General features: G+C 39.0%; 1 protein-coding gene across 1 annotated transcript in view; it reads right to left on the bottom strand.

Moving 5' to 3' along the window:
- The window catches only part of LOC124615859 (receptor-type tyrosine-protein phosphatase kappa), a 722,136-nt gene that overhangs the window by 134,141 nt on the left and 566,430 nt on the right, over window positions 1–21,565 (bottom strand). Inside the window, exons 10-12 of the mRNA XM_047144018.1 lie at window positions 20,004–20,080; window positions 19,155–19,286; window positions 5,132–5,260 (exon numbers count right to left, since the gene is read on the bottom strand). Of these exons, the coding sequence (XP_046999974.1) occupies window positions 5,132–5,260; window positions 19,155–19,286; window positions 20,004–20,080 (338 nt within the window). The remainder of the gene's footprint in view (window positions 1–5,131; window positions 5,261–19,154; window positions 19,287–20,003; window positions 20,081–21,565) is intronic.

Genomic DNA, 21,565 nt, shown 5'->3' with positions numbered 1-21,565 from the left:
GGTCATGGAAACAATCTATGATTTTTTGCCTAAAGAGCTACCGTATTTACTTGAATCTAAGCCACACTCGAATGTCACCCGCACCTGAAAAATGAGACTCGAAATAAAGGAAAAAAAATTCCCGAATCTAAGCCGCACCTGAAATTTGAGACTCGAAATTCAAGGGGAGAGAAAAGTTTTAGGCCGCACCTCCAAATCGAAATAAAGTTGTTCCATTGTAATATGAGACACAATTTAGATCGAATGAATGACGATACAGCTACAATAGTTTGGTTCGAGTCATAAGCTTAGCAGTTAAGCTTTACCAGGTATCCATTGCTATGTGTCAGGCCCTCCATCCGTATTTATACGGGTACCCTTTTTCACGTGCTACGTCTGGTTTGAATCGATTGCTTATTTTGCTTTCATCTGATAAGTGCCGTTTTCTTTGTTATAGGGGTTTACGTCCCTCTAAGCTGAAAATGCATTACTGTACTGTGTTATGCATTGTTTGTCGCATTCTGATAGTGCGTGTTTAAGGCCTGTCGCCGCTCGCGGCATGGCTTGCTTTTGTGCGCACTACCACCGCTTACAATTTAAAAAAAAAAAAAAAAAAAAAGAGGAATCGTCTCATTAGCGAAACAATGGCAAGAGACTGCTATTTGTTGTTACTTACACTGCTGATTTCTTTGATAATGATCAACAAGAACCAAATAATAGACTGCGTATGATAGAACATGTTCTGAACGAGAGTTAGGCAAAAATTTTTCTCCGTTTGAAAATCTTTGTGGCCGCTTCTTTAGTTCATCAAATTCTGCACAGAAATTAGTCATCTTAGATTTAAAAATCTAGTCAGTTGCCATGCTTCATTTCTGACTGTATCACTATTAGGCATAAGAATAATACAAATATAAACATGACACGATACGTATATTCTTCCGCGTTTGCTATTGTCTCACTGTAGTTTCGTAGTTTATTAGGCAGACAGGATTTAAATGAGATAGCAGCAAACACGAAAGAATACATGGCAAAATGTTTATATTCGTATTATTCTTATGGTGCAGAGAATTCTGCATGTGATTCACGTTTCATCAGGTTCCTATTAGCAACCATCTCTTCTCACAGGTAGGAAAAAAACTCAGAACGTAGAGTTGCCCATATTGACAAACATCCCAAACAGTCTTGCCAGTCAAATTTTTGTAGTACATTGAAATTCTGCTACATTCGAAGATGAACAATACGGAATTTGTATTTACTTTGTTGGATAATGTATGAAAATGCAGTGGTCGAAACTCGGGGCGGAGAAAAAAAAGCTCATCTTCCACTTTTTTCTTTTTTAATTTATTTATTGACGCAGAGGTTTTGGTGCCAGTATTTATCTTTGTGCCTACAAAGCATGCCTGTGTAGCGCTACATATATTCGACGGCAAAAGTTAGTTGGGCTGCACCTACCAACATTTTGCAGAACTTCTGCCTGCTTTGCACTCAATTCTAAGCCGCAGGTGGTTTTTTGGATTACAAAAACCAGAAAAAAAGTGTGGCTTAGATTCGAGTAAATACGGTAAACAGATCAGTCTCGAAATAAATAAACAGAAGGGTAAAAATAATCTGGATTTCTTTTGGTGAACTGAATTAAGTTTTAAGAAAGAAGCATTCAATGTGTCTGGGTGTATATTACAAATTTTGACCTGTGACCTTTAATAAGATAGCTCACCAAAAACTGAGGGCTGCTCAACAATCAATGGAGAGATGCAAATAGATGCTAGTAGTGGATGGACCATGAAGTTGTCTGCTGGATTCTAAGGTATAAGAGTAGGTGGGTATATGACATTATAAAACATACAGGAACAATTTGGACACATGTAGCTGGATACTGTTAACTCAGAGAGAATTCTTGGAAGGGCCTTTAGCCAGCAGTGAATGTCGAATGGCAGATGATGATGATGATGATGATGATGATGATGATGATGATGATACGACTACATGTATAGCATATATGTATCACCTAAAAGACTTGCTGCATGTGTCTGTGTACATTCTTTGAGACAGCTACACTATATTTAAGTGACGTGCACTTCAGAGACAATCATAAATCACCTCTTTGAGAGAGAGAAGCAGACTGTAGTGACATTACACTACAGTTTATGAGAGAGTGGCAGACAGTGGTTGCAAGCTACAATGCATGCAAACAGAACTGAGTGCCTGTTGATCTGTTTTGAAGCTGCTGGTAATTCACAGCATCAGGAATGCATGTAAAAAGAAATTAATCATGACAGTCCAAAAGACGGCAGGATGAGTATGCTTCCAAAGCTGTCAAAGATAGCCCATCTGTTGACACAGTTTGGATAAAACAGCATTATTAAAGAAAGCTAATGCTTTGGGTAGGAAAGTTTTTAATGGACACTATATGACAACTGATTGAGTGTTTCTTCTAGGATGTGTAAGTGAAGTACCAGTGAAGCTCAGTCGCATAAGGGTATATTAAGAAGTATACTTACACAAAGAATTGGTAATGCACTGGCAGGATGCAAATTCGCAAACAAACCAGATTGGTAGAAGGGCCTTTTCTTCTATTTATGAACTGAAGTGAGTACTTACAGGAAAGCTGTAGCTATTATCATTTTGAACAAGTAGTTTACAATTGTTATTTTCAGTATTCTGACCATTCTAAATTTACAACTGCAGTTAACTTTATTTAGCATCATTGATATTATGAAAAAAAAGGTATTCTGCATAAAACTAAGCAGGTAAGTGAGAATGTTTAAGATTTCTTATGATAGTAATTACATTTTAGTCTCATGATAACTGTCAAAGATGAAAAAATAAAATATATCCATAAGATATATGCAAGTATTTTCTCCTACCTTTCTATTTTCTTGTCCAGTGATAACAACTGCGGGCCTGTGACCTGTTCTACAGTCCTATGTACACACAAAGCATGCTATTAAATTTTTAAGCAGCAGTTAATAAGTTACTCAAATTATAAACAAATACTTCTTGTTAGCACAATAGCATGCTTCTAACTTCAAAAGAGCTTGACTCAATAAGACATTCTGAATTCATTCAGATTATCAATGCCTTTATTTCAAAGAAGAAAGCAAAGATGCATGCAGAAGAAAGTTAATGATGATGTTAAAGACATAAATAATATTATAATACAAGCATATCATAAAAACATAATGAAAACTATGTATAGTATGTCTATCTTGAAACATGGAGTAAAGGTACAGCCTTTTTACTGGAACATAAGTTAAAAAACACACTATATTCAAGAGAAATATTTTGTAGAGCTCCCCTTCACAGCATACAGTGTAATTGGACCTAAACAGATTCTCATTTGAGTTGCACAAACCAGTCCTTAAAAAGGTAAGGTGAACATGGAAGCAGTTCATTAATCCAGCATTATCTCTCCACAAGAGACTAGAAAAGAATTATTCAGAAATCATGGGCCTTTGGATAGCAAGTTGAGTGGTGCACTGTCCTGTAGGAAAATGACACCCATACACCCATCTTTGTGTGTCATGTCAGGAAAAGTAGAGCTTCTCAGAATAGTAGTATACAAAGAATCGGTATCAGGTTTCTAAAAAGTAAAACTGTCCAAACATCATGTTGCACACAAATCCATACAGAGCCCCACAGGCAACTAGATCGTTTAACTTCATACAGAATCTGCACCCTGTACACAAAAATAGACAACTCATTTAGAATCACTACATGAACTATTATCTATGTCATGAGTGGTTCCCTTAAAGGTCCTCCAAAGGACTGGTTGCATTATAGTTTAATGCTTAAGGGAAATCCTGTAACTTCATGACATAGAATATTTCTAGCTTCCTGCAGAGTATTTAAGGAATTTACAATGAGCAAAAAGACATCCTTTTGAATGCTTTGTAATAGGTAAACATTTTAATTCCCTCTTTGGTTTGGTTGTGAAATTTAGAAAGTACTACCTATCCTGACTGAAATTGGGATCTGTATTACACAAGAAAATAACAGCCAAGAGGAAAAGAAAAAGTTTGAAATTCTTAACAATATTCTGAAGTAAAGATGTTTCATGATAGACATCTTGTCAATTGTTGTTCTTACAAATGCGCAAATGCATATGCAGAAGGCCCTTTCCTCATGCCGCATGCATTTATGAGACACTGTACAGTTAGCAGCACTATACACATAGTTGAGCTTTCAACATTTTTCTTTGACTAGTTTCAGTTATCAAGTAGTCATTGTGTTAGAAGATTTACTAGCATTTTCCTCTGATACTGAATTTGTAGATTGATGTTACTAATAAAGCCCCAGATGAGATGTCAACAAATGGAAACAACCTTGTAGCATCTGATGAAACGAAAATATAGAACAAGAGTCTTACAATAGAAAAGCAAACAATTGTAAATACATAGCACTCTGAATATGCTCCCAATATCTTGAAAGTAGAGATAATAGGAAAGTAACACAAACACATTTTCAAAACCTTAGTTCATTTTTTTTTATTTATTCTACAAAATAGAACAGTCTGACTATCTGAGTGTTATTATTTTATGCTTTCTGTTGTTGTCATCACCAATGTCCAATTTGAGAATTTAGTACACAGATGCTATTTACATGTTTATCATTTTTTACTGTTTACGATTTATGGTAACTGATCACGCACTGAATGGATACTGATAAAAGGGGAGGGAAGGAAGGAAGGAAGATAATGGTTTAACATACCACTGAATGGGTATTGAAAATAAACTTATATTGCAGAGATAAGGGGTTTATCTTTTTCTTTAATGATCTGTAGTCATTATATATTTATTAAAATGCATTTTCATGCCACTAGAAAATAGTTGCTACTAATGTATGGAGATGGGAACAGGCCTGTATGTTAGCTGTTTAGAAACATATTTTCTTTTACAAACAGCAGTAACAAACCATGTATTCCCAAGGAGCATAGCACTGTGGAGCTTTTTTGAACTTCATGACATCAGAAGGATTCAAAGATGACATGAAGCTACTGTAATCAGATTTAGGCCACTTACATTACTTAAAAAAGAAAAATAAATACATTTGAAGTACATGCAAAGTTAATAACTTTTCATAAAATTAAATATCAAAAGTATCAATTAGTATGAACAGATTTGTCTAGATCTGTGAGAATAAAAATAGTTATTACCTTCTTATTAATGCGGAATACCCATGTCTTGATGTTCGTGTAGTGATTGTGTGAAATATGATCAATTGTAAAAACAGGTCCATATTTTTTGGAATGCCTCCCTTCTGGCCAAAAAGATGGAAATGTTTGCTGAAATATAATGCAAATATCTCACACATAGAGCAATACATAATCTGAAGAAACAAGAACTTAATTTCAAATGGCAACAGGAAAAAACGCTTGAAATTAAGAACCGAGTACATACCGAACTGTAGACTGATAGTCTCTTGCAAAAGATTACTTTGACAACTAAGGTAGCTTTCATATTGTTAGCTAAATATGACTACTCCAAGTGTGTAGTACTCTGACTATATAAGAGTGTGAATGTAACAATTTTCGACCTTGTAGGACTTGATAAGAATAAAACGTTGTACCAGTCTTCTTACTAAAAACACAGCTAATGAAAAAAATCAATAGATGGTTCAAGACACTTGGATTATCACAGAATTTGAACAAGATTTCATACATACAGTTCAATGCTTCTCACAGAACCCCACAAGTTACAATAATAGTCTCTTAATACAATGAAATATAACAAGCAGAAAGGGTTGAGTTTTGGGGATTAAAGATAGACCACAATCTTGAATAGAAAACACACTGCCTAGAATTAATCAGTTATGTTTGTAGTACACATGATCAGGGATATAGGTGATTAAAAAATTAAAGTAGTTCATTCTGCATATTTTCAGTTACTACTGAGTTAGAGGAACTTTTTTGCTAAGTTGAACTTGAATAGTGGAATGAAACTGGTGAATGCCACAGCATTTTTAATAAACAACATGATACATCATATTAGTGAAGTCCAAGATATATTAATATTTCATGTGGAACATAATGTGTTGGCGTTTTGTTACTTATTATTATTATTATTATTATTATTACCATTAACTCAATTGTATTGAGCACATCCACAAATCAATACGCAATGCTTCTGTGAATTGAGCATGGACCCAAATGATGCTAATTCAAGAAGCATTTATATACTTTGTCATTTCATCACAGATTAAGTTCTTGTGGAAAAGCTGTATTATAGTATGTTTGTATGTAATGCAATTTATTACTAAAAGATAAGAAGATAAGTACAATCAATGAAGTTCTTTTGCTTTTATCAAAATGTTAATGTTGATAGAACTAGAGTAAATTTAAAGTTAGCTCTTTGGTGTAAAGGTTTTGGCAGGAGGGGTTGCGAGTTATGCCTACTGTTGTCTGAATATGCTTGATGAAATGTGATGATGTGGATGGAATGAATAAAGGGCAGAAGACGCAACCTAATAGCCTGTGACATTTCATTTAGTAATACACTACTGGCCATTAAAATTACTACACCAAGAAGAAAAGCAGATGATAAACGTGTATTCATTGAACAAATATATTATACTAGAACTGACATGTGATTACATTTTCACACAATTTGAGTGCATAGATCCTGAGAAATCAGTAACCAGCACAACCACCTCTGGCCGTAATAATGGCCTTGATACGTCTGGGCATTGAGTCAAACAGAGCTTGGATGGCATGGACAGGTACAGCTGCCCATGCAGCTTCAACACGATACCACAGTTCATCAAGAGTAGTGACTGGCGTATTGTGGCGAGCCAGTTGCTTGGCCACCATTGACCAGATGTTTTCAATTGGTGAGAGATCTGGAGAATTTGCTGGCCAGGGCAGCAGTCGAACATTTTCTGTATCCAGAAAGGCCCGTACAGGACCTGCAACATGCGGTCGTGCATTATCCTGCTGAAATGTAGGGTTTCGCAGGGATCAAATGAAGGGTAGAGCCACGGGTCGTAACACATCTGAAGTGTAATGTCCACTGTTCAAAGTGCCGTCAATGCAAACAAGAGGTGACCGAGACGTGTAACCAATGGCACCCCATACCATCACGCCGGGTGATACGCCAGTATGGCGATGACGAATACACGCTTCCAATGTGCATTCACTGTGATGTCGCCAAACACAGATGCGACCATCATGATGCTGTAAACAGAACCTGGATTCATCCGAAAAAATGACTTTTTGCCATTCGTGCACCCAAGTTCATCGTTGAGTATGCCATCGCAGGTGCTCCTGTCTGTGATGCAGCGTCAAGGGTAACCAAAGCCATGGTCTCCGAGCTGATAGTCCATGCTGCTGCAAAACATCATCAAACTGTTCATGCAGATGGTTGTTGTCTTGCAAACGTTGACTCAGGGATCGAGACATGGCTGCACGATCTGTTACAGCCATGCGGATAAGCAATGTTGCAACACGATAAACTGCAATCATGATAGGCTACAATCCGACCTTAATCAAAGTCGGAAACTTGACGGTACACATTTCTCCTCCTCACACGAGGCATCACAACAACGTTTCACCAGGCAACGCTGGTCAACAGCTGTTCATGTATGAGAAATCGGTTGGCCACTGGTGCCAACCTTGTGCGAATGATCTGAAAAGCTGATCATTTGCGCATCACAGCATCTTCTTCCTGTCGGTTAAATTTTGCATCTGTAGCACATCATCTTCATGGTGTAGCAATTTTAATGTCCAGTAGTGTATTATAAAATTTAAAAAAAAAAAAAAAAAAAACTGAAATTCCTTTTTGAACCAGAACTCACCAGACCATTGTTTCAACAACAACAATTACTACTTGATTGCAAATAACACGAGTTGGGAGAATAATATAATAATGTTGATTTACTCTTGTCTCTTCTCAAGATGTGAGAAATTGCACTGTAAATGAAGTCACAGTACACAATTGTAAGGTTTGCAAAGTAAATTATTAATTTGTTAATTCAACATAATACACACATCAAGATAAGTTTTGCATCACCCTGGTTCCCAGAACTCTTGAAGACGGACGTTGACTGTAGGTATTGTAACAGTTCCTTTGACTGTTCAGAGATGCCAATAAACCCATGCAAAGATGGAAACAACCATGCAGGAGTAGCATCTATTAGACGAAGGGGGTCCAACAGCCAATCAGTTCCAGTCTTTCCACCAGGAAGAAGGTACACGGCTCATGATGTCTGTAGTTCAAATTTGCCTAGACGGTCAGTACTGCAGTTCAATCACAACCACATTGTTACTTTGTGCCAGGAAGGGCTCTCAGCAAGGGAAGTATCCAGGCATCTCAGAGTGAACCAAACTGATGTTGTTCAGACATGGAGAAGATACAGAGAGATATGAACTGTCGATGACACGCTGCACTCAAGCCATCCAAGGGCTGCTACTGCAGTGGATGAGTGCTACCAATGGATTATGGCTCGGAGGAACCCTGACACCAACTCCATCATGTTGAAGAATGCTTTTCATGCAGCTACAGGACATCATGTTACGACTTAAACTGTGTGCAATAGGCTGGATGAAGCGCAACTTCACTCCCGACGTCCATGACGAGGTCCATCTTTGCAACCAGATGGGCCCAACAACATGCCAAATGAACTGCTCAGTATTGGCATCACATTCTCTTCACCGATGAGTGTCACATATGCCTTCAACCAGACAATCGTCAAAGACATGTTTGGAGGCAACCCGGTCAGGCTGAACACCTTAGATGCACTGTCCAGTGAGTGCAGAAAGGTGGAGGTTCCCTGCTGTTTTGGGGTGGCGTTATGTGGGAACGATGTACCGTGCTGGTGGTAATGGAAGGAGCCGTAAAGGCTGTACAATACGTGAATGCCTTCCTCCAATTGATAGTGCAACCATATTCGCAGCATATTGGCGTGCCATTCATCTTCATGGATGACAATTCGCACCTGCATTGTGCACATCTTGTGAATGACTACCTTCAGGATAATGACATCGCCAGACTAGAAAGGCCAACATGTTCTTCAGACATGAACCCTGTCGAACATGCCTGGGATAAATTGAAAAGGGCTGTTTATGGACGACGTGAACCACCAACCACTCTGAGGGATCCACGCCGAATCGCCATTGAGGAATGTGGCAGTCTAAACCAACAGTGCCTTGATGAACTTGTGGACAGTATGCCACACCAAATACAGGTATGCATCAAGGCAAGAAGATGTGCTACTGGGTATTACAGGTACCGGTATGTACAGTTATCTGGACCACCAACTCTGAAGGTCTCGCTGTATGGTGGTACAACATGCAATGTGTGGTTTTCATTAGCAATAAAAATGGCGGAAATGATGTTTATGTTGATCTCTATTCCAATATTTTTTGGAGGTTCCAGAACTCTCGGAACTGGGGTGATTTAAAACTTTTTTTGATGTGTGTAAAATGACAGGTAGGTTTGAACAGACAATAGTTGCAGAATATGGAAACGTATTATAAGAATATAGTGTTAATCCTACAACTTGTTATTTTGATGACAATTTTACTTTTTCATTAGCAGTACTTGTCTCTACTCAAAAAATAGTGAACACTATGAATACAACATTAAAACCACCCCTACAAATGATGACTTCAAATGACTGATATTAGTACAGATAGGAGACAGATACATGGTTCCACATGCATGTATGCATGCATGTATGTATGTATGTATGTATGAAGAAACCGACAATGTTCTGAGAATTACAGTTGCAGTAACTATTACGAAATCGATTCACATTTTGTGAATCCAGACTGAAATCACCTGTTTGTGATACATAAAAATCTGTGTCAGACTGGGACTTGAACCTGGCAAAATGTGAATCCATTTTGTGAATTAAAGGACTTTATGTTGGTCAACATTTCCTGCACCACTGTAGAGTATTGTCACAGACAATACTTGAATGTAATGTTTTGGGTTATTTTATAATTGAGAACTGTTTTAACGAAACTCAACAAACGCCATCTTTTTTTAAATCATTTTTTAACAAATTCTGGTACTTTAATATGAGCCTCACACATGGCTAGCAAAATATGACAATATTTGCAGTTGTAAATGGCACCTAAATAAAGATAATTTGCACAAAACTTGACATCTTCATTTTTCAAGATACCACAAAATTTAACTAATTCAAATCTGTGTATTGTTGGGCAGTCACAAAACATTCTACAAGATAAATTAGCTGTCTGCTAAGCATTTTCTTAGACAAAATGCACACTCTCCTGTCCAACTCTCTTTCACGTTCTGTCACTGTTTCATACAAGATTAGTAGCTATTGTCTAATGTTCCTGTTGGATGACATTAGTACTACGTTAGAAGATTCAAAATATTTTAAAACATCCCAGGAGGTGAAAAGAGGAAGAAAGTATGAGTCATCAATCTCAAAAGATTAAGAAGTGCATAACTGCACCCTCAAATGAAGATCTAAATACAGACTATAAACACATTGAAACAAAACAGTAAACAACATGCAGAGCCAGAAGTTTGTGTTTCAATGATTGACATTTTAGAGACAACCTTTATGTGGCTGAGACAAAACTTGAACAGGATAATTTCTTAATATGATGCATGAGAGGGAATTTTCCTGAAAGATAAAGAAGGAAGGGGAATGATAAAAGTAGACAAAGATCTGTGTCAGTCTCATACCATATGAGCAACAATGTAGGAATAGACAGATTGTTACACACACACACACACACACACACACACACACACACACACACACACACACACACACAAAAAAACCGCTAACTCCAGCATGTTGGATTGGAATAGATCACCACATGGGATGCAAGCAGCAATCTGGAGGCAGTGGGTGAGGGTGAGGGTGAGGGTGAGGGTGAGGGTGAGGGTGAGGGTGAGGGTGAGGGTGAGGGTGAGGGTGAGGGTGAGGGTGATGGTAAGGGGAAGGAGGGAAAGGGAAAGGGGAATAGTAGTGCATGGGTGTGGAGAGAGATGAACACTGTCTGGTGGAATCTGTGAAACTGCCAACAGGTACAGCATCCCGAGATTGTGGGGCAGAGAGATGGGTACAAATGAGTAAAAAATGAGAGGAATCGGGAAAACAGGGGGATGTGTTGGCAGAGAGTTGCCAATAAACAGAGTGGGAGATGAGAATGGGAAGGAGATGATAGGACAGAGGGAGTAGAAGCTGTTGGCTGGGGCTGTATGGACAGTATGTTGCCATAGCTTGAAGTCGGGATAATTATGGGAGCAGAGAATATGTTGTAAGTATAACTCTAATCTGTATAGTTCAGAAAAGGTGGTGGCGGAGGGAAGGACCCAGATGGCTCAAGTAGTGATACAGCCATTGAAATCAAGTGTGATATGTTCAGCTGCATGCGGTGCCACAGGGTGGTCTACTTTGCTTTTGCCACAGTTTGATGGTGGCCATTTGTCCTGGTGGACAGCTGGTTGGCAGTCATACCAACATAAAAAGCTGTGTAATTATTGGAGCAGAGTTGGTAAATGACATGACTGCCTTCACAGATGGCCCGGCCCGATTTCAATGGCTGCTTCACTACCCAAGCCATCTGGATTCTTCCCTCCACCACCAGCTTTTCTGAACTGCACAAATGGGAGTTATTCTTACAATGCATTCTCTGGTTCCATAATTATCCCGGCCTCAACCTACAGCAACATACCATGCCCGCAACCTGCAACCAACAGTTTCCACCCCTCTGTTCTACCATATCCTCCCAATTCTCATCTCCCATCCTGTTTATCTGCAGCCCTCTACCAACATGTTTGCCGATCTTTCCCCACTCCTCTCCTCTTTTGCTCCTTTTTCGCCACCTCCTTGTCCCACAACCTCCCAACACTGCGCCTGTTGGCAGTCTAGCACACTGTACCAAACAGTGTTCATCCCCCTCCCCCCCCTGCCTCCACTGCATTGTGGCCCAAGATCGTGGGAGTTGGCAGTCACGTGTGCATGAGGGTTGCTTTCTTTGTGTGTGTGTGTGTGTGTGTGTGTGTGTGTGTGTGTGTGTGTGTGTGTGTGTGTTGCTTTTACTGGTGAAGGCTATGGCCGAAAGCCATTTGTGAGTATCCCTTAATTGTGCCTGTCTGCAACTTGACATGTATTCTTTATGGTAAGTAGCACTCTGTCTATTCCTACATCGTTGACATTCCTACCTGGAGTTTCCATTGTTGATTCCTACCATATAAGAGAAGAAGAAGGGTGAGGGATTCCAACATGTACCTCAACATTCAGAAAAGTAACAGAGTAAGTCTGATTTCTTTTACAGCCTAAACAAAAAGTTTGTAGAATGAAAATAACTGTTGGAACAGGTTACTTTTATTTCATACATATTTTTTCCAGGAATGTCTACAGACAGAGCCAAAAGATGTAAGCTGGAAGGTGTACTACTAAGGAGAATTTAGGTGGATGAGCTTGCAAGCTGCTGTAAAGGGGTGAAGAGCAGATGTAGTTCATTGAGAAAGATATATGTAAGTATAAATGCCTTCTCATTGCTCTAAAAATAAAGTTAAATGGTCATATCTTCCACCAGGGTTAAAACTTAAAAAAATGCATGAACGGCCAAATGTTTCTTGAGTTTAGGTTGTTCTCTTTCAAAGTATAAAAATGTTTCAACCTGAGCTTTTGGAAGTCCTCAAACTTAAACTTACAGCTGCTCAGCTTGTGTGCACTTTGTTGTAGAGTTAAAAGTCAGTTCAAGACATGAAATTAAAAAAATAATAATAATAATAATAATAAATAATAATAATAATATTAATAATAATAATATAAGAATAGACTATGGTTACACAATATAAAGGCAAAAAGATTTTTCAATATTTTAAACGAAAATAAAACAATACTGTGACAATTTGTTTTGACCACCAGCAGAATAAACACGTACCCAAACTGCCTATTGGTGAAATATTTTACTCCAGACGGGTCTGTTGGTATAACTGTATGATATTAAAATATTCAGAAAAGAAAGCACACGAAGTAGTTAACTACACATAGCTTGAGACTGGCTAAGGATAGGGAGCAAATGAAATTGCATCAGCTGAGAGAGACTATTTAAATTCTTTAGAACAAGATCTGATGAAAGAGTGTGCAAAAATCTTAGTCTCAGATTATTTTCTCATTCTTCTCACTCCCAAAACAAAAACTCCACATGATGGCAATGCTTATGAGTTACACTGAACACTCAAGGGTATTTAAAGGAATTCCGCATTATTTCCCTGTATGTGGGTGTAGCTACCTGCCTCCCGACAGGATTTTTGCCCTTACTGAAACAGAACTAAGAACACACAAAACAATCACTCTGGCCTCAGAAGATCATGACATTTTGTGAATGTTTAATGAGGTTACATTTTGGGGTGAAGACTGGTACAGCTACGGTATGAAATAAATCTCCAAATCTATAATCAAAGCTGGATTTCCTTTTAAGATATCTGAGGCAAGAGTACTGCATTACGTAAGAAGCCCTAAGACCAGGGCACAAAGCCTTTTTCAAAATACTTACTTTGCTTCGCCGATGAACGTTGAGGTGCTGAAACCTGGAAAGAGAAGGTGTTCTGTGATGTCTGAAGCACCTCAACTTTCATCAGTGAATCATGTAAGCACAAATAAGGCTCATGACATGAGGAAGTTGATGTCTTATTGTGAAAGTGATTCAGAGGAAAGTTAAGTGTTGTGTTTTATTCAAAAGTTGTACAAGGCAATGCTAATGATGCTACAGACAAAATTGCAAAACTATCACGAACCTTTACATTAAAGAGGACTGTTTTTCAGTATTTTTTGAATTTCATGCAGCATTAAATTCAATATTGTATTAAAACATAGTATTGCTTTAGTTGTCACTTGAAAGTATCAGTAAGAGTTTCAACAATATTTTGGAAATGACAGATTGCTACTCACCATATAGTTGAGATCATGAGTCATCTCAACATCTATGCTACATGGTGAGTAGCAATCTACCCTCTTTCACAATACTGTCATTATTCCAACCTGGATGTTCTTCAGTTAGAGTGTCATAATGTGTTTAAGACGTAAGAAACAGGTTTTGTTATGGTGGAAACTTCTGTTCATGGGTTAACTTAATGAAAAAATTGTAAATTTAGTAATCTACATCTACATCTACTTTTATACTCCGCAAGCCACCCAACAGTGTGTGGCGGAGGGCACTTTACGTGCCACTGTCATTACCTCCCTTTCCTGTTCCAGTCGCATATGGTTCGCGGGAAGAACGACTGTCTGAAAGCTTCCGTCCGCGCTCTAATCTCTCTAATTTTACATTCGTGATCTCCTCGGGAGGTATAAGTAGGGGGAAGCAATATATTCGATACCTCATTCAGAAACGCACCCTCTCGAAACCTGGCAAGCAAGCTACACCCTGATGCAGAGCACCTCTCTTGCAGAGTCTGCTACTTGAGTTTGTTAAACATCTCCGTAACGCTATCACGGTTACCAAATAACCCTGTGACGAAACGCGCCGCTCTTCTTTGGATCTTCTCTATCTCCTCCGTCAACCTGATCTGGTACGGATCCCACACTGATGAGCAATACTCAAGTATAGGTCGAACGAGTGTTTTGTAAGCCAGCTCCTTTGTTGATGGACTACATTTTCTAAGGACTCTCCCAATGAATCTCAACCTGGTACCCGCCTTACCAACAATTAATTTTATATGATCATTCCACTTCAAATCGTTCCACACGCATACTCCCAGACATTTTAGAGAAGTAACTGCTACCAGTGTTTGTTCCGCTATCATATAATCATACAATAAAGGATCCTTCTTTCTACGTATTCACAATACATTACATTTGTCTATGTTAAGGTTCAGTTGCCACTCCCTGCACCAAGTGCCTATCCGCTGCATATCTTCCTGCATTTCACTACAATTTTCTAATGCTGCAACTTCTCTGTATACTACAGCATCATCCGCGAAAAGCCGCATGGGACTTCCGACACTATCTACTAGGTCATTTATATATATTGTGAAAAGCAACGATCCCATAACACTCCCCTGTGGCACGCTATAGGTTACTTTAACGTCTGTAGATGTCTCTCCATTGAAAACAACATGCTGTGTTCTGTTTGCTAAAAACTCTTCAATCCAGCCACACAACTGGTCTGATATTCCGTAGGCTCTTACTTTGTTTATCAGGTGACAGTGCGGAACTGTATCGAATGCCTTCCGGAAGTCAGGAAAAATAGCATCTACCTGGGAGCCTGTATCTAATATTTTCTGGGTCTCATGAACAAATAAAGCGAGTTGGGTTTCACACGATCGCTGTTTCCGGAATCCATGCTGATTACTACATAGTAGATTCTGGGTTTCCAAAAATGACATGATACTCGAGCAAAAAACATGTTCTAAAATTCTACAACAGATCGACGTCAGAGATATAGGTCTATAGTTTTGCGCATCTGCTCAACGACCCTTCTTGAAGACTGGGACTACCTGTGCTCTTTTCCACTCATTTGGAACCTTCCATTCCTCTAGAGACTTGCGGTACATGGCTGTTAGAAGGGGGGCAAGTTCTTTCGCGTACTCTGTGTAGAATCGAATTGGTATCCCGTCAGGTCCAGTGGACTTTCCTCTATTGAGTGATTCCAGTTGCTTTTATATTCCTTGGACACTTATTTCGATGTCAGCCATTTTTTCGTTTGTGTGAGGATTTAGAGAAGGAACTGCAGTGCGGTCTTCCTCTGTGAAACAGTTTTGGAAAAAGGTGTTTAGTATTTCAGCTTTACGCATGTCATCCTCTGTTTCAATGCCATCATCATCCCGGAGTGTCTGGATATACTATTTCGAGCCACTTACTGATTTAACGTAAGACCAGAACTTCCTAGGATTTTCTGTCAAGTCAGTACATAGACTTTTACTTTCGAATTCACAGAACGCTTCACGCATAGCCCTCCTTATGCTAACTTTGACATAGTTTAGCTTCTGTTTGTCTCAGAGGTTTTGGCTGCATTTAAACTTACAGTGAAGCTCTCTTTGCTTTCGCAGTAGTTTCCTAACTTTGTTGTTGTACCACGGTGGGTTTTTCCCATCCCTCACAGTTTTACTCGGCATGTACCAGTCTAAAACGCATTTTACGATTGCCTTGAACTTTTTCCATAAACACTCAACATTGTCAGTGTCAGAACAGAAATTTTCGTTTTGATCTGTTAGGTAGTCTGAAATCTGCCTTCTATTACTCTTGCTAAACAGATAAACCTTCCTCCCTTTTTTTATATTCCTATTAACTTCCATATTCAGGGATGCTGCAACGGCCTTATGATCACCGATTCCCTGTTCTGTACATACAGAGTCGAAAAGTTCGGGTCTGTTTGTTATCAGTAGGTCCAAGATGTTATCTCCACGAATCAGTTCTCTGTTTAATTGCTCGAGGTAATTTCGGATAGTGCACTCAGTATAATGTCACTCGATGCTCTGTTCCTACCACCCATCCTAAACAACTGAGTGTCCCAGTCTATATCTGGTAAATTGAAATCTCCACCTAAGACTATAACATGCTGAGAAAATTTATGCGAAATGTATTCCAAATTTTCTCTCAGTTGTTCTGCCACTAATGCTGCTGAGTCGGGAGGTCGGTAAAAGGACCCAATTATTAACCTAGCTCGTTTGTTGAGTGTAACCTCCACCCATAATAATTCACAGGAACTATCCACTTCTATTTCACTACAGGATAAACTACTACTAACAGCGACAAACACTCTACCACCAGTTGCATGCAATCTATCCTTTCTAAACACCATCTGTACCTTTGTAAAAATTTCGGCAGAATTTATCTCTGGCTTCAGCCAGCTTTCTGTACCTATAACGATTTTGGCTTCGGTGCTTTCTATCAGCGCTTGAAGTTCCGGTACTTTACCAATGCAGCTTTGACAGTTTACAATTACAATACCGATTGCTGCTTTGTCCCCGCATGTCCTGACTTTGCCCTGCACCCGTTGAGGCTGTTGCCCTTGCTGTACTTGCCCAAGGCCATCTAACCTAAAAAACCGCCCAGCCCACGCCACACAACCCCTGCTACCTGTGTAGCCGCTTGTTGCGTGTAGTGGACTCCTGACCTATCCAGCGGAACCCGAAACCCCACCACCCTATGGCGCAAGTCGAGGAATCTGCAGCCCACACGGTCGCAGAACCGTCTCAGCCTCTGATTCAGACCCTCCACTCGGCTCTGTAACAAAGGTCCGCAGTCAGTCCCGTCGACGATGCTGCAGATGGTGAGCTCTGCTTTCATCCTGCTAGCGAGACTGGCAGTCTTCACCAAATCAGATAGCCGCCGGAAGCCTGAGAGGATTTCCTCAGATCCATAGCGATACACATCATTGGTGCCAACATGAGCAACCACCTGCAGATGGGTGCACCCTGTACCCGTCATGGCATCCGGAAGGACCCTTTCCACATCTGGAATGACTCCCCCCGGTATGCACATGGAGTGCACATTGGTTTTCTTCCCCTCTCTTGCTGCCATATCCCTAAGGGGCCCCATTACGCGCCTGACATTGGAGCTCCCAACTACCAGTAAGCCCACCCTCTGCGACTACCCGGATCTTGCAGACTGAGGGGCAAACTCTAGAACAGGACAAGCAGCCATGACAGGCCGAAGATCAGTATCAGCCTGAGACAGAGCCTGAAACCGGTTCGTCAGACAAACTGGAGAGGCCTTCCGTTCAGCCCTCCGGAATGTCTTTCGCCCCCTGCCACACCTTGAGGTGACCTCCCACTCTACCACAGGTGAGGGATCAGCCTCAATGCGGGCAGTATCCCGAGCAACCACAGTCGTAGTCCGATCGTGGGATGCGTGGGACGAGCTGGTCGTCCCCAACAAACCCCCCTTCCGGAACCCCACAGTGATGCCCATTGGCAACAGCTTCAAGCTGTGTGACTGAAGCCAACACTGCCTGAAGCTGGGAGTGAAGGGATGCCAACTCAGCCTGCATCCGAACACAGCAGTTGCAGTCCCTATCCATGCTAAAAACTGTTGTGCAAAGAACGTGTGAACTAATCTACAGAGAGCGCAAACAAATCGACACAAAATTTAAACGGTTATTAAAATACAAGATTGCCTAGTAAATGCAGTAATGCTGCTACTTGCGCACTGCTGACACACTGCTCGGCGGTGGAAGGAGACTACGCGATTTTACACTATTCAGGTACTAAAACGCGTTGCTACAACTCTCAATTACTACAATACGCCAGAAATTTATGAATTAGACAATGCAAGTACTAAAAACACGCAAAGAAATTAATAATTAAACTATGTAGCAAATGAGTGAGCTAGGAGTATACGACTTGCTGCTGCAGCTGCATATCCAACGACGGCAGGGAGCACACTGACTGTGACCAACCGACACTGGCCGTTCAAAACAAAAACAGAAGACAAACGACTATGCGAATTTACACTATTCAGGTACTAAAACACGATGCTACAACTCTCAAATACTATAATACACCAGAAATTTATGAATTAGACAATGCAAGTACCAAAAACACGCAAAGAAATTAAGAATTAAACTATGTAGCAAATGAGTGAGCTAGGAGTATACGACTTGCTGCTGCAGCCGCTTATCCAACAGCGGCAGGGAGCACACTGCTAACTTCTTATTCTGATATTATTTACAAAATGTAATATAGCCCACTGAATTTAAACACTTAGAATTCATATTGATAACACCTAGTTTAATAAAATATAGAAGAAATATGCATGAAAATGTGGATATGTTGAATTTTGTAAAAAATTGTAATTCTGTAACTTTTTTCCTCAATAAAGACTGTTACTGATGAACTACAATTATTCTTTCATCTACCCCTTTCAACATGGATGAGCAGCATTAATTTTTTCCATTTTTTTAATCAGTGATATTGGATACAGCTAAAAAACACCTCTACTGTAAAACTTTATAAATAGTACTATTGAGTTTTGTTAAAATGGTTCCCCTTTACAATTAGCACTCTAGTACAATAAAATGAAATTATAACACTGTATTACACTTAAATTAAATTAAATGTACATTTTGACTTATTTCCTCATTCTAAAAACTATTCTCTATGAGATTCATAGAATATGCCTAATTATAATTTTTTCTATCCAAAGTAAGTAGCATTTCTGCTTATCTTTCATAACACTTTGGTATTTTACTATGTCCAATAAGGATTTGTTTTTACTTTTTTCACAACAATAATTTTACTCACCGAATTATGGGGAGGAACGCACAGCACAACCACTGCGGAACATTCATAATCATATACCAGTGACCAGAACTCTCCAAGTGTATGTTTCAGAGGCCATTCTGTCACTATATACTCTCTCGGTTTTGTGTAGCCCTGCAGTGGCAATAACATTGCAGATCATTATCATACAATTGTACCCCTTACAATTAAGATGATAGAAATATAAAACTTTCTGATCGACAAAAACTGTGCGCCAGAATGGGCAAAACTAGGACCTTCACTTTTTGTAGGAAAGTGTTCCAATGACTAAGCTACTGAAACACAACTCATGACCCATCCTCAAAGCTTTATTTTCATCAGTACCTCATCCCCTGCCTTCCATGCTTTTGTGAAGTTTGGAAGGTAGGAGATGCAGTACTAGTGGAAGTAAGTTGTGGGCATGGGTCTTGACTGATTCTTGAGTAGCTCAGTCTGTAGAGTACTTGCCTATGAAAGGCAAAGCCCCTGGGTTTGAGTCCAGTTTCCATCTATGAGACAGTTCCATATCAGAGCAATTTCTACTACATAGCAGAAATTCATTCTGGAATAGTGATACAATATATATCAATAAAATATCAAATTTTATAGGTTCTACTGGTTGCTTGTTATCATCGATTCAAGCACTTGTTCAATCTTATGGATAAATGATGTTTCATATGACAACATTCCATGTGGATCACAGAAAGTATGTAGCATAAACAATGTTTTGAATATTTCCTGTAATTAACATTTTGCACTAGCTTACAATCATATGTATTTAACTATTTTAAATCTCCCCAAAACACATAAGAGAGAGTTATTGTATTATAATTAATATTGTAAGAAGCTTACATCAACAAACACAGCATTAATGTAATCTGTGAAGTTGTTTCCTTGAAAAGATGTCAGGTAAGGTCTTGAGTTATCAGCTGTAACAGACAAGAAACGTATTATAAAAAATTTCATAATATGACATACACTCGAATAGTGACAAATGTGTATTTCAATTAACCTAACCTTGATTCTTCTTTTAGACATATTGTATGTAAAAATGGTGCTAAAACCTAGGATTAAACCAATGTACATTCACAACTCTCACTGATAATTACATATAATGTTGAAGGTGATGGAAGTACTTCATCTTTCTGGTATCATAACTAAGAGAATGACTAAAATCACACAATTTCACATAAAGTTAGTACAAAAATAAAATTAGTTTACATGTACCAGAAGTAGCGCTCAAAGAGAATGACATCTATATGTGAAATTCCCAGGCATCTCAATGGTTAAGTACAGTATCTGACACAGCACTGGACAAAGATACAGACATAGTTTGCACAGTTTTACCAGATGTGGTGCCGAATACCGAAATCAGCAGACCAAAGCAGTTTCATCCAATGATTCTCCAAAGAGAAGTACAGTTGTAAACAGTGAGGACACACAGAGACACTGTTGATTCATCAATGCTGTGTCTAGTCTCTGGGACCATTCATTAACAAAATGCCACTTTTCTGGTTTGCGGCTTCCATCTCTGCTGGAGTATTAGCATCAGTATTCTAAACTATCAAATGAGAAATGATGTACGAGAATTGACATACCACTTGTTGTTAACAGTTATGTACAGCCTGTATTGTACAAGGCCATTAGCAGGCACATAACAGACACTGGTTTTGTAGAGCTTATCACGTATTCCACAGCAGCAATTATGACTAAGAAAGAAATCTTTCACTGTTAACCAAATCCTACTAGGTGTTCATTTATTTAGTCTGTATTTTGTCCTGCATGTTACGCTTAACAAACCATCCAAGTTAAGCATTTCAACAATAACAAACTTAGCAGGCACTAGCATGTGGATAAGTTAGCCAAAATGCTCAGTTCTGCCTGTTTTTCACACAGAAATTGCTCTCACTGTATCAACTTGCAGATAATATTGTTATCACAACTTCTCTCAATATAGCCCTCTGGCATAATCTTCTGTAGCTACAAACAAAACAGTGTTCATTCTCCAGCAGTTAGAATATCATATGAAATTGGTGACTGAACGTTTCACAGAAACTTCTGAAAGGATCTTGGGGTTATTACATCCACATGATGAAACATTTACACCCTCATAGTACTTGTGGTTCATAATAATAGTACATTTATGATGATCTGTGGGGTTCACAACCACAATAAGTGACATACAAACATTTTCCATGCAGAATACATATTCTTGTCTAGAATTTAGAATGGAGTTTAATACTCTGATACAAAAGTCATAAACAGATCACCAGTAGACACCAGAAAGGAAATTGGAAATTCTCATACATTTAAAAATAAAGTAAAGGAATACCTTATTAGTTACTCCTTTTATAATTTCTGAGAATATTTGGATTGAGGCTGTAAACTCCTCAAAACACAAGTCTTCATATCAA

This window comes from Schistocerca americana, chromosome 5 (assembly GCF_021461395.2).
Source record: "Schistocerca americana isolate TAMUIC-IGC-003095 chromosome 5, iqSchAmer2.1, whole genome shotgun sequence".
Taxonomy (NCBI): Eukaryota; Metazoa; Arthropoda; class Insecta; order Orthoptera; family Acrididae; genus Schistocerca; species Schistocerca americana.
The sequence above is the reverse complement of the archived record's forward strand: the minus strand, read 5'-3'. Positions and strand labels throughout refer to the sequence as shown.